This window comes from Bos taurus, chromosome 6 (genome assembly GCF_002263795.3).
Source record: "Bos taurus isolate L1 Dominette 01449 registration number 42190680 breed Hereford chromosome 6, ARS-UCD2.0, whole genome shotgun sequence".
In the NCBI taxonomy this organism is placed as follows: Eukaryota; Metazoa; Chordata; class Mammalia; order Artiodactyla; family Bovidae; genus Bos; species Bos taurus.
In genome coordinates this window covers 116,080,851-116,095,168 of record NC_037333.1, presented here as the reverse complement: position 1 = coordinate 116,095,168, position 14,318 = coordinate 116,080,851, and the positions used below count along the sequence as shown (strand labels likewise).

Here is a 14,318-nt window from a genome sequence, read left to right as displayed (position 1 = left end):
GGGAGATAGTGGAGGACAGAAAGGCTTGGTGTGCTGCAGTCCACGGGGTCCCAAAGATTCAGACACAACTTAGTGACTGAACAATAGTTGGTATAAAGCATTGACTCTGTTCGCCTGTCCTGTGCAGTATGTCCTTACGTATTTGTTGCTTATCTAATTTGTACACAGTAGTTTGTATCCTTTAACCCCAGCCCCCGCCCTGCCCTCCCGCCTTCCTTTGCCTGTTGATAACCACGGGCTCGCTGTCTGTGAGTCTGCTTCTCTGCTCCACTATACTCACTAGTTTGCTTCATTTTTTAGAGTCCACATACATAAGTCACGTCGTACAGTATTTGTCTTTCTCTGACTTGTTTCACTTAGCATAATGCCCTTCAAGTCCATCCGTGTGGCTGTAAATGTAAATTTCTCTTTTTCTGGTGGCTGAGCAGACTCTATACATAGACATCACCAGATGGTCAACACCAAAATCAGATTGATTATATTCTTTGCAGCCAAAGATGGAGAAGCTCTATACAGTCAGCAAAAACAAGACCAGGAGCTGACTGTCGCTCAAATCACGAACTCCTTATTGCCAAATTCAGACTTAAATTGAACAAAGTAGGGAAAACCACTAGACCATTCAGGTATGACCTAAATCAGATCCCTTATGATTATACAGTGGAAGTGAGAAATAGATTTAAGGGCCTAGATCTGATAGATAGAGTGCCTGATGAACTATGGACTGAGGTTCGTGACATTGTACAGGAGACAGGGATCAAGCCCATCCCCATGGAAAAGAAATGCAAAAAAGCAAAATGGCTGTCTGGGGAGGCCTTACAAATAGCTGTGAAAAGAAGAGAAGCGAAAAGCAAAGAAGAAAAGGAAAGGTATAAGCATCTGAATGCAGAGTTCCAAAGAATAGCAAGAAGAGATAAGAAAGCCTTCCTCAGCAATCAATGCAAAGAAATAGAGGAAAACAACAGAATGGGAAAGACTAGAGATCTCTTTAAGAAAATTAGAGATACCAAGGGAACATTTCATGCAAAGATGGGCTCAATAAAGGACAGAAATGGTATGGACCTAACAGAAGCAGAAGATGTTAAGGAGAGATGGCAAGAATACACAGAAGAACTGTACAAAAAAGATCTTCATGACACAGATAATCACGATGGTGTGATCACTGACCTAGAGCCAGACATCCTGGAATGTGAAGTCAAGTGGGCCTTAGAAAGCATCACTATGAACAAAGCTAGTGGAGGTGATGGAATTCCAGTTGAGCTACTTCAAATCCTGAAAGATGATGCTGTGGAAGTGCTGCACTCAATATGCCAGCAAATTTGGAAAACTCAGCAGTGGCCACAGGACTGGAAAAGGTCAGTTTTCATTCCAATCCCAAAGAAAGGCAATGCCAAAGAATGTTCAAACTACCGCACAACTGCACTCATCTCACACGCTAGTAAAGTAATGCTCAAAATTCTTCAAGCCAGGCTTCAGCAATATGTAAACCGTGAACTTCCTGATGTTCAAGCTGGATTTAGAAAAGGCAGAGGAACCAGAGATCAAATTGCCAACATCCGCTGGATCATGGAAAAAGCAAGAGAGTTCCAGAAAAGCATCTATTTCTGCTTTATTGACTATGCCGAAGCCTTTGACTGTGTGGATCACAATAAACTGTGGAAAATTCTGAAAGAGATGGGAATACCAGACCACCTGATCTGCCTCTTGAGAAATCTGTATGCAGGTCAGGAAGCAACAGTTACAACTGGACATGGAACAAAAGACTGGTTCCAGATAGGAAAAGGAGTACGTCAAGGCTGTATATTGTCACCCTACTTATTTAACTTCTATGCAGAGTACATCATGAGAAACGCTGGGCTGGAAGAAGCACAAGCTGGAATCAAGATTGCCGGGAGAAATATCAATCACCTCAGATATGCAGATGACACCACCCTTATGGCAGAAAGTGAAGAGGAACTAAAGAGCCTCTTGATGAAAGAGAAAGAGGAGAGTGAAAAAGTTGGCTTAAAGCTCAACATTCAGAAAACGAAGATCATGGCATCTGGTCCCACCACTTCATGGGAAATAGATGGGGAAACAGTGGAAACAGTGTCAGACTTTATTTTTTTGGGCTCCAAAATCACTGCAGATGGTGACTGCAGCCATGAAATTAAAAGACGCTTACTCCTTGGAAGAAAAGTTATGACCAACCTAGATAGCATGTTCAAAAGCAGAGACATTACTTTGCCAACAAAGGCCCGTCTAGTCAAGGCTATGGTTTTTCCTGTGGTCATGTGTGGATGTGAGAGTTGGACTGTGAAGAAGGCTGAGTGCCGAAGAATTGATGCTTTTGAACTGTGGTGTTGGAGAAGACTCTTGAGAGTCCCTTGGACTGCAAAGAGATCCAACCAGTCCATTCTAAAGGAGATCAGCCCTGGGATTTCTTTGGAAGGAATGATGCTAAAGCTGAAACTCCAGTACTTTGGCCACCTCATGCGAAGAGTTGACTCATTGGAAAAGACCCTGATGCTGGGAGGGATTGGGGGCAGGAGGAGAAGGGGACGACAGAGGATGCGATGGCTGGATGGCATCACCGACTCTATGGACGTGAGTCTGAGTGAACTCCGGGAGTTGGTGATGGACAGGGAAGCCTGGCGTGCTGCGATTCATGGGGTCGCAAAGAATCAGACACGACTGAGCTACTGAACTGAAGTGAGCAGTGTTCTTTTGTGCACACGTCTGTGTATACACTACCTCTGTCCGGTCATCCGTCGATGGATGTCTAGGCGGTTTCCGCGTCCCGGCTACTGTAAACAGTGCTGCTGTGAACACTGGCGTGCGTGTATCTTTTCAAATTAGTGTCTTCGTTTTCTTGAGATATCTACCCAGAAGTGGAGTTGCCAGGTTGTATGTAGCTCTGCCACTCGTTTGCTGAGGAAGCTCCTCGTGCCTCACGGGGACTGTGCCCGCTGGCCTTCCCACCAGCCGTGCACAAGGCTTCTCTCTCCTCCACATCCTCACCAGCCGTGGTTGTCCGTGGTCTTTTTCATGACAGACGTTCTGACAGGTGAGAGGTGTTAATCTCATTGTGGTTTTGATGTGCACTTGAGAAGCTATTTCTTTTTTAAAAAAAAATGTTTATTTCTTTGGTTGAGCCGAGTCTTAGTTGAGGCATGCTGGATCTCTCAGTTGCAGCCTGTGGGATCTTCTAGTTCCCTGATCAGGGATCAAACCCAGGCCCTCTACATTGGGAGCACACAGCCTTAGCTGCAGGACCGCCAGGGAAGTCCTGGGCAGCTGTTTCTTAATGGCGGAATGAATCCCTGTCACCTGCAGTGACTGCCCATCTCTTTGGGTTGATTTCTGCTGCAGCGAGGCCCCTAGTCAGGCTTTGCCCTTCGTCCGCTTCCCTCCCCCTCCCCCAACCACCCCTCCTGCTCCTCTTCCTCAGTTGCACGCCCTCACCTCCGTCCCTCTGCAGAGTTGCCCTGTTCTGGAGTTCTGAACTTTACAGACAGGTGTCAGGCAGTGCGCAGCACTTTGCGTCTGCTCCCTCTGGTTCAGCGTCATGTTTGGGATCCGTAGACGCCTTTGTGTCTCATTTTCATCTCGCTGCATTGCTGTTGCTGTTCAGGTGCTCAGTGTCCTGCTCTCAGTGACCGCATGGATGGCAGCACCCCAGGCTTCCCTGTCCTTCACCCTCTGCCAGAGCTCACTCAGACTCATGGACATTGAGTCAGTGATGTCATCCAACCAACTCATCCTCTGTCGTCCCCTTCTCCTCCCGCCTTCAGTCTTTCCCAGTATCAGGGTCTATTCCAGTGAGTCAGTTCTTCACATCAGGTGGCCAAAGCATTGGAGCTCGGCTTCAGCATCAGTCCTTCCAATGAATATTCAGGACTGATCTCCTTAAGGATGGACTGGTTGGATCTCCTTGCACTTCAAAGGACTCTCAAGAGTCTTCTCCAGCACCACAGTTCAAAAGCATCAGTTCTTTGGCGCTCAGCCTTCTTTACGGTTCAGCTCTCACGTCCGTACTTGACCACTGGGAAAACCATAGCTTTGATTATATGGACCTTTCTCATTTAAGTAATGTCTGTGTTTTTTAATGCACTGTCTCGACTTGTCATAGCTTTTCTTCCGAGGAGCAAGTGTCTTTTAATTAATTTCATGGCTGCAGTCACCGTCTACGGTAATTTTGGAGCTCAAGAAAATAAAGTCTGTCAGTATTTCATTTTTTCCCCATCTGTTTGCCATGAAGTGATAGGACTGGATGCCATCATCTTAGTTTTCTGAATGTTGTTTTAAGCCAGCTTTTTCACTCTCCTCTTTCACCTACATCAAGAGGCTCTTTAGTTCCTATACACTTTTGGCCATAAGGGTGGTGTCATCTGCATTATCTGAGGTTATTGTTATTTCTCCCAGCAATCTTGATTCCAGCTTGTGCTTCATCCAGCCTGGCATTTCTCATGATGTACTCTGCACATAAATTAAAAATAAGCAGGGTGACAATATACAGCCTTGATGTACTCCCTTCCCAATTTGAAACCAGTCCATTGTTCCATGCCTGATTCTAACTGTCGCTTCTTGACCTGCGTACAGATTTCTCAGGAGGTAATGTAAGATGGTCTGTATTCCCACCTCTTTAAGAATTTTCCAGAGTTTGTTGTGATCCACACAGTCAAAGGTTTTAGTGTAGTCAATGAAGCAGAAGTAGATGTTTTTCTGGAATTTTCTTGTTTTTCTATGAATCCAACTTGTACAGCTGGAAGTGTTTGATTCTGGGAGGTTTTTGTTGAAGCCTAGATTGGAGGATATTGAGCATGACCTTGCTAGCTCGTGAAATGAGTGCGACTGTGCGGTCGTTTGAGCGCTCTGTGGCTTTGCCCTTCTTTGGGCCGTGTGAGTTTTCCAGTCTTGTGGCCACTGCTGGGTTTTCCACATTTTCCAAAATTGCTCGCACGTTGAGTGCAGCACTTTCACAGCAGCATCTTTGAGGATTTGAAATAGCTCAGCTGGAATTCCATCACCTCCACTAGTTTTGTTCATAGTGATGCTTCCTAAGGCCACTTGGTTTGCAATCCAGTATATCTGGCTCTGGGTGAGTGATCACATCATCGTGGTTATCTGGGTCATTAAAACTTTTTTGTACAGTTCTTCTGTGTATTCTTGCCACCTCTTCTTAATCTCTTCTGCTTGTTCGGTCCATACTGTTTCTGTTCTTTGTTGTGCCCATTTCTGCATGAAATATTCCCCTGGTATCTCTGATTTTCTTGAAGGGATCTCTGGTTTTTCCCATTCTGTTGTTTTCCTCTATTTCTTTGCATTAATCGATGAGGAAGACTTTCTTATCTCTCCTTGCTATTCTTTGGAACTCTGCATCCAGGGGAATATTTCTTTCCTTTTCTCCTTTGCCTTTCACTTCTCTTCTTTTCACAGCTATTTGTAAGGCCTCTTCAGACAACCGTTTTGCCTTTTTGCATTTCTTTTTCTTGGGGATGGTCTTGCTCCCTGTCTCCTGTGCAGTGTTGCAGGCCTCCGTCCATAGTTCTGCAGCCGCTCTTACGAGAGCTAATCCCTTGTATCTATTTGTCACTTTCACTGTATAATCATAAGGGATTTGATTTAGGTCATACTTGAATGGTTAGTGCTTTTCCCTACTTTCTTCAGTTTAAATTTGAATTTTGCAATAAGGAGTTCGTGATGTGAGCCACAGTCAGCTCCCGGTTTTGTTTTTGCTGACTGTGTAGGGCTTCTCCATCTTTGACTGCAAAGAATATAATCAGTCTGATTTCGGTGTTGACCGTCTGGTGATGTCCATGTGTGGAGTTGTCTCTTGTGTTGTTGGAAGAGGGTGTTTGCTATGACCAGTGCGTTCTCTTGGCAAAACTCTATTAGCCTTTGCCCTGCTTCATTTTGTACTTCAAGGCCGGACTTGCCTGTTACTCCAGGTATCTCTTAACTTCCTACTTTTGCATTCCAGTCCCCTATGATGAAAAGGACATCTTTTTTTGGTGTCAGTTCTCAGAGGTCTTGTAGGTCTTCATAGAACTGTTCAGGTTCTTTAGCATTAGTGATTGGGGCATAGACTTGGATTACTGTGATATTGAATGGTTTGCCTTGGAAACGAATCAAGAACATTCTGTCATTTTTGAGATTGCACCCAAGTACTGCATTTCGGACTCTTGTTGACTGTGAGGGCTACTCCATTTCTTCTAAGGGAATCTTGCCCACAGTAATAGATAAGATGCTCATTTGAATTAAATTCACCCATTCCAGTCCATTTTAGTTCACTGATTCCTAAGATGTCTATGTTCACTCTTACCATCTCCTGTTAGACCACTTCCAATTTGCCTTGATTCGTGGACCTAAAACATTCCTGGTTCCTATGCAACTTCCATCACCAGTCTCATCCACAACTGGCTTTTGTCTTTGCTTTGGCTCCGTCTCTTCATTCTTCTGGAGCTGTTTCTCCACTGATCTCCAGTAGCATGTTGGGCACCTACCAAACTGGGGAGTTCATCTTTCAGTGTCCTGTCTTTTTGCCTTTTCACACTGTTCATGGGGCTCTCAAGGCAAGAATACTGACGTGGTTTGCCATTCCCTCCTCCAGTGGACCACATTTTGTCAGAACTGTCCACCGTGACCTGTCCATCTCGGGTCGCCCTACACAGCATGGCTCATAGTTTCACTGAGTTCGGCGCTGCTGTGGGCTGTGTGGCCAGCTGGGGTGGTTATATACTGTCCGTCCGTGTGAGTTCATGCTGCCTTGTGTCTATTTTCCAGCTGTTGCTGTGTTGCTGATGCTCCTGGAGCACAGGTTTACACATCCTGATCTACGTGAATGTAGCAAAGGAATTGCTGAGTCATTGGGTCAGCTCAGCTGGTAAAGAATCCGCCTGCGATGCAGGAAGCCCAGTTCGATTCCTGGGTTGGGAAGATCTCCTGGAGAAGGGATAGGTTACCCACTCCAGTGTTCTTGGGCTTCCCTGGTGGCTCAGATGGTAAAGACTCTGCCTGCAATGCAGGAGACCTGGGTTCGATCCCTGGGTTGGGAAGATCCCCTGGAGGAGGGCATGGCAACCCACTCCAGTATTCTTGCCTGGAGAATCCCCACAGAGGAGCCTGGTGGGCTACAATCCTGGGGTCGCAGAGAGTTGGACACAACTGAGTGACTAAGCACAGCACAGGGTTAAGATTGAAAGCATTTTTTTTTGATGAAAACTATTTCCAAAACAAAAATAATAGAGTAGCGCTCTTCTCAGATCTTCACATTTGGGTAATAGACGACAGCTGGAATCTCTATCTGCTGTGTGTTAGGTGGTTTGGTTGAAGTTGTATGTGATCACTTTTTCAGATAACTGTGGGTTTTCTCTGGTGCCACACCAGCTGTGACAGGTATCAGTTTCTCTTGGTTAGCTGTGGCACTCCGAGTGAATCTCCTGCCCACACGTGAGTGAGCAGCACCGCACGCTGGTCGTTTGTACAGTAATAGGTTACCCAGGAAGGGAGAGCTTCCAGACAGGGACGCCTTTCAACATCCAGCTTTGTTTTTTTTTTTTCATAAGTCGCATCTGTTACTGTCACCACTGATATCTTCAGAAAGGTGTCCACATGTGGATGTGCTTTCAAGCCCTCAGTCATGGACACATGTTTTGCAAACTTCTGATTTTTGCTGGAAAGCTCCAGTTTTGGGACTGGCTACGAGTAGCATCAGCTGTTTTCCTTGAAGAGGCAGGCTTATTTTGTTCATTTTTGAGAAGATGTCTGACAGCGTCCAGGTCTGAATGTGCACAGATGGGTCTGCCGGGCCCTCTGTCCGGGCAGGTTGCTGTTTCCGGGACAAGGGGGCTCACTTGGTGTCCAGCTGTGGTCTTTGGCGCATCGCAGAAGTGCTCCATGCAGACTTGCTGTTTTGCTACATTGAATATTCACAAGCCGTGCTTAAGGGTTGAGGTTTAACACAGTTACTGCCTTGGCAGCATCACGGACGCTTGTAAGTGGTGCTGACCCTTCAGCTAAGTGCGTGGTGATGACGAGCGCCGCGGCTCCCGAGCCCGCTGTGCTTCTGGTTCTGTGATGACCGTGGGTCTGTGACACGTGTGTGCAGAGAGAACGTTGTCTTGCCTTGTGCTCGTCAGATCTGCCTTGGTCACTCTTGGTTCTTTCCGTTTCTGTGTAATTGAAAATTACCTTGTCATTCCCACACACGCACACGCAGACAACCGCCAGCACACAGACATGCACGCAGAAGCAGCGTGTTGAGTCTGACTGGGGTGCACCGAGTTGGGAGGAGGAGAATTAACTTCTTTCTAGTGTTAAGTTTTCTGATCCCATAAGTATGGACTCTTTCGCTGCTTATAAATATTCCATGTTTTTCTGTATTATGCCTTTGCAGCTTTAAAAAAAATTTACTCAGTTACTTGACTTTTATTTATTCTATTTCAATGTTTTTTTTTTTTTTTTGCAGCTTTCTTCTTTTAACTTCGTTGGTATAGATGTAACTGACATCTCTTTTTAACCTGTTAACTGGACATTGCTAGACCCTCCCCACCCATCTGACTGTAGGTCAGACAGATCTTTTGACTTCTGTCGAGTGGAGTCCCCGGGTTTATTTTGAAGATTTGTAATTTCAGGGGCTTCCCTGGTGGCTCAGTGGTAAAGCATCTGCCTTCAAGTGCCGGAGAGACAGGTTCAGTCCCTCATTTGGGAAGATCCCACATGCCATGGAGCTGCTGAGCCTGTGTCCAGAGCCCGGGAGCCTCGGTTACTGAAGCCCGCGCGCCCTGGAGCCTGTGCTCCGCAACCAGAGAAGCCCCTGCTGTGAGAATCCCACCCCGTAGCAGAGACCTTGGCCAGGCCTGTGCTAGCAGAGCCGTGGGGGCAGAGGCCAGGCTGAACTCTGAGCAGTAACCGAGTGGCGGGGAAGCTGAGCCGTCAGGGCTAGGGGCTGGTGACTGAGAGCCTGCCTGCCTGTGCAGGGGGCACGGGTTCGATCCTGGGACACGGTCTGGGGATGTCACAGATGCCGCAGAGCGCCTAAGCCCATGCACCACAGCTGCTGAGCCTGTGCTCCCAACAAGAGAAGCCCCCGAAATGGGAAGCCCGTGTACCGCAAAGAAAGTAACCTCTCTCACCAAACTAGAGAAGACCCAGCGTAGCCAGAAATCACTCAGCTTTAAAAAGGCGTGAGGGGCTGATGCTTCAGGCGCGTCACTGTGTGGGGAGGAGAGGGCGGACCCGGGAGGGACGGTGAGGCTGAGGGGGCCTCGGAAGGGACGTGAAGTAGCAAAGGGGAGAGCTGGGAGTCGGTCAGGGTTTGCCTTTCATTTACATCCTTTTTGTTGCTAAGTCATATTTGATCTGTGTGTGACCGTGTGTACAGTATACATCTTGTGAGGGATAGTAAGCCCCGGTCAGCACTGGAAGTCAGGCCACCGTGCACCTCCCTGCCCATCTTTTTTTCCCTCCCCTTCTGACAGAGCCATGGTCCTCTCATATTTATCATTCCCTTATTTTCTTAAACCCTTTTAAAGATGCCTGCATGTGTGTAATAAGTATTCTCATAAGTTATCTTTCCCGTTTTGATCCGTGTGAAGTGCTGTGCGTGTGCTGCCTCCGTTCACACGCGCCCTCGTGCTGTCTGGGTGGCTGCCGTTTCCCTTTGCGCTGATGTAATTAATTCACTCTTCACAAACCACAGTTCACACATAATTTAGTGTGTTATGTATTGTGATTTATTCATCAGTAATTTTGTTGAACTGTGGACAAAAGACAGTCTTCAGTACATGGTTCTGGGACAATTGGATGTTCACACGAGAAAGAATGAAACGTGGCCCATGTCTTACAGCACTCAGAAACATCAGCTCAGAATGGGTCACAGACTGCAGCGGAAGATCCGAAAGTTTGAAACTCCTAGGAAATAAACCTCCTTGATGTGGTCTCAGAAGTGAGTTTTTGGATTTGACATCTAAAGCAGAAGCAGCAAAATAAAAAGTAAACAGCTGGGGCCACATAAAGAGCTTCTGCATAGCAAAAGACCATCAAGAAACTGAAAAAGTCTGCAGAATGGAATAACAAACCACATATCTGATAAGGGGTAATACCCAAAATATATCGAGGACTCTGTACAACTCAGCAAGAAACCAAACGACGCAGGTGAAAAACACACACGGGGGCCTTTCCTGCTGATCCAGCGGTTCAGAGCCTCCCGGTCACGGGTCGTATTTTCCTGCCTTGTGACTCTGTTGCTGGTTGTGGACATTGTGCATCTTATGTGGTTGAAGTTCTGGGTCTTTTAAACTGCGTGGGACTTGGGCAGAGCAGAGTGACTGAAGGTAGCCTGTCTGAGAGGCACACGGTGAGGGGGCGCGTTTGTGGTTCACCACGTGGTCTCTGCGCTCCGCTCCTCCCTTGTCAGCGGGAGGTGTTCCTTCCCGGGATCCTGGCTGAGCCTGCCCCCGGGTGCCCGGCAGCGTCTCTGGTGCTCGTGTGCAGTGGCTGGCAGGTCAGAAAGGGTCCCGCCCTCACGGGACAGATCTTGTCGTGGGGAAGACAGGTAGCAGTTTGTCAGGACCCGGATCAGGACCGGCAGCACGCCGCTGGTGTGGACAGGCCCACTTGAACGTGAGGAGTGAGGAGCCAGCGACAGGAGCCCAATGCGCAGACCCGAGAGGGTGCCGCCTGGTGCACAGGGGCAGCCCTGCGGGTGGGCGGCGGCTCCAAGGGCACACCTGGAGCGGGGGCCGCGGGGGGCTGCGGCTGGCAGGCTCGCCGGGCCCAGGAGGGGGCCACGGCAGAGGAGCCCTGGTCACAGGGCGGAGAGCGCCAGGTTTGGAGCGGAGAGCTGGTTCAACACCCGTCCTGTCCCCCGAGTAGGCATCTTTGCTGAAGAGTGGCTGATGGGATTCTTCTGTCACCGCCGTCACAGGCTCGGTGGGTCACACTCTGTGTGCAGGGACCGGCGCAGTCATGTAGAAGCAGACCTTTGTCCGAGAACCCTGAAGGCTGGGAGGACTGCAGAGTGTTTGCAAGTGCTGATGGCAGCGGGGGCTCTCTGTGGGATCCGCATGACCTCACTCGTGTCTTAAACACCGCCTGCCGCGGCTCGGAGGACGGGTCCCCGGTGTGTGAGCTCGTGGCACCGCAGCGTCACGGCCCAGGGGCCGGCGGTGGCTCCAGCCGGGCGGGCCCCGCAGTGGTCGTGGGTGTGTGCGCGAGCACGGCTGCCACCCCCAGCACAGCCGCCCACCCACCGCATCTGCCTGCCCGTCCCTGCCCGTCAGACCATCGCCCCTCCGGGCGTCTTCAGAGCGGGATTGTCTTGTCTTCAGGTATTCGGGTTCTGTCCACAAAAGATCCCGCTTGTCTCATCTGGCTCAGGGCTTCGGGTCGGGGTGGGGGGCAGGGCCGCCTTTCCCGTGTCCTTGTTGCCCCCGCTGCCTCTGTTCCTCGCGGTCTCGCTGTGGCTCTCTGGGGCCCCGACACCCTCGTGGGCCCGCAGCAGAGGCTCTTGCCCGTAGGAGGTTGTGGTTTTCCTGGACTGAGCTGGGATCTGGCACTGGCCTGCCTGCTGGGGACTGTGACGCCCCGTCCCCACTCTGCCTCCAGAGTCATCCCAGGGTCTCGCACACAGTAGGAGCTTTCTCGGGGATTCCTTCGTGACTGCAAGCCCTGCTTCAGCTCGGGGGTGGCTCCCTGCTCCCACCCCCATGCATGGAGGATTTTCTTGCGCTGGGTCTGCCCGGCTCTGCCGCCAGCGGGGCTTGTCTGGAGACTCCACTCTGCCCGCGGGGGCAGGGGCGGGACAACGCAGTACTCTGGTTCACAGCCTCTCCTGTGGGGTCCCTGCTCGCGGCTGGGGTGCTGGGTGGAGCTAGCCGCTGGCCAGCCGGCCCTGGGGGAGAGCACGCGTGCACCTTCCTGCCACATGTGGGGGCCCACAGCCCTCAGACCAGAGTCCAGGCCCCATCCCGGAGGGACAGAGTGGCAGCTGCGTGGGCCCCAGGACCGGGTTCTGAGGCAGAAGGAGGTGGGGGTGGGGGTCTGTGTGCAGGGCCCGGGGCTGTGGTCTCCGTGCTGGCCAGGCTGGGGGTCCAGGTCTGAGCCTGCTTCCCGCTCGGTTCCATGGGACAGACTCAGAGAGTGGCCGCCGGGGGTCCGCTGAGCACCGTCTCAAGTGACGGTGGTGGGGGGTGTCACTTGGGGGCGGTGTCCCCCGGGGTGGTGGTGGCAGTCAGGGTGCTAGAGTGGAACTGCTCTCTTTTTTCTTTTTTAGTAGAAGGATAATAGCTTTACAATATTGTGTTGGTTTCTGCCCTGCATCAACTTGACTCAGCCGTCGGTATACATATGCCCCTCGCTCTTGATTCCCCTCCCACCTGTCTCCCCATCCGACCCCTTTCGGTCGTCAGAGAGCCCTGGTTTGGGAACTGCTCTTTTTAAAAGACTGTCCTCGCGTGGTTATGATGTGACTTTCAGAAGGTTAAAAAAGTAATTCGTCCCCGGCGAAATTCTCGAATGTCAAGAGAGAGTTTCCTACACATTGTCAGTTGAAACGTTTTCTTTTTAACGTGAAGGTTTTACGTTTTTTCTAAAAGGTGTTTTCCTGAACAGTTAGTGGCTAATTGGGCCACGACATTTAACGTGACGCGTCTGTTCCGCTCTCTCTGAAGCAGGGTCAAGACTTCCTTCTCCACACCCCACTCAGCTCGCAGACGGAGGCTGGCAGTGGTGGGCGGCTCGCCCTGGGCGCTCAGCCGATGCCCGTGGCCGCCCCCGCGGACCCCGCGTGCGCCTGCGAGGCCTGCAGCGAGCGCAGGTACCACCCAGGCTCCCCTGCTCTCCCGCCCTGAGGACTGCTGGGAGGGCAGGGGCTCCCCGGATCAACGAGAGGTCTGGGTCCGGGGCCCCACACACATGGGGGCTAGGGGGGCTGCCGCCGCTGGAAGATGGGGAGGAGAGTGGGCCGGGGGCACGGGGGTGTCCCGGGCCGGTCGGCCCCTCGGCCCCCTGACTCTGCTCCGGTGCCTGTGTCCCTAGGGAGATGTCAGCGGAGGCGGAGCGGGAGCCCCAGCAGCTGCAGAACTACTGGTCGGAGGTGCGCTACACGGTCCGCTGCATCTACCGGCAGGCGGGCACCCCGCTCGCAGACGACCAGGACCAGTCCCTGGTGCCCGACAGGGCGGGGGTGAAGGAGCTGGTGGACAGGTACGCCTCGCCCGGGCCCGGCCCCCCAGCCCCCGGTGCTCAGCGGGCCCCTCGGGGGGCGGCCTCAGGCACGCGGCGGTGGCACACGGGCCGGTCAAGGCTCCGGTTCCGATCCTGCTGGACTCTGGTTACCTGTGGGTGAAGGTGAACGGACGTGTTCCCGTCGTTCCCGAGCATTGAGATCGGCAGTAGCGCTCCGTTTGGGCACTGGCTGGCCCCAGGGCGGTGGGGAGGGTTTCTCGGGCCCTGCTGCTTTGTTGCCTCATGGAGGAGAGGCGGTCACGCCCCTGAGGAGGTGAGGGACTCTGGGCTCCGTGGGGTCAGGCGGTGCCTGGGGAGCCAGCTGCTGGCCTGCTCATATGGGTGTGTGTCGCTGGGAGGGGCTCGGGGTGTGGCTGGGGCCTTGTGCACATCGGCAGTACAGGATTTGTTCTTACGCGGTTTGTACACTTTGGGTGAGGTGAAATGAAAGTCGCTCAGTCATGTCTGACTCTTTGCGCCCCCATGGACCGTACAGTCTGTGGAATTCTCCAGGCCAGAATCCTGGAGTGGGTAGCCGTTCCCTTCTCCATGGGATCTTCCCCACCCAAGGATTGAACCCAGGTCTGCTGCATTGCAGGCGGATTCTTTACCAGCTGAGCCACCGGGGAAGCCCTGACTCAGCTGCTAAAGAATCCGCCTGCCAGGGCAGGAGACACAGGTTTGATCTCTGGGTGAGGAAGGTCCCCTGGAGGAGTAAATGGCAACCACTCAAGTATTCTGGCCTGGGAAGTTCTTGCCATGGACAGAGGAGCCTGGTGAGCTACCGGCCATGGGGTCACCAAGAGTCAGAGCTGACCTGTTACAGCGACTGAGCCGCCACCACCACCATAGCTCCTGCCATCTTTTTTCTCTCTTTAGGGGTGTTCCAAATAAAAGCTGTGAGTTAAGTGATTCTCATTTTGGTCTTTTTCTCCTGGTTTGCTCGCAGTCTCTGAGGCTCTGTAACCTCCTGCTCGCTGTGTATTCCGGAGGCAGGATGGGTGACTGGCCGTGGGCAGTGGCAACTAGTTAGTGATTTGTTGCACCTGAGATGGCTCTAGGCGGTATATGCCTTATCTAGCAGTTGGGTTTCCTGGTGAATATTAGGAAAA

At 51.3% G+C, this 14,318-nt stretch overlaps 1 protein-coding gene across 3 annotated transcripts in view; it reads left to right on the top strand.

The window, feature by feature from the left end:
- Nucleotides 1-14,318, top strand: part of FAM193A (family with sequence similarity 193 member A) — a 148,441-nt gene that overhangs the window by 73,883 nt on the left and 60,240 nt on the right. For 2 of the 3 annotated variants that reach the window (XM_024993745.2, XM_059887866.1), the window contains exons 3-4: nt 12,651-12,796; nt 13,018-13,185. In XM_024993745.2, coding sequence (XP_024849513.2) covers nt 12,651-12,796; nt 13,018-13,185 — 314 coding nt within the window. The remainder of the gene's footprint in view (nt 1-12,650; nt 12,797-13,017; nt 13,186-14,318) is intronic. The other variant, XM_024993744.2, reaches the window with a different exon arrangement.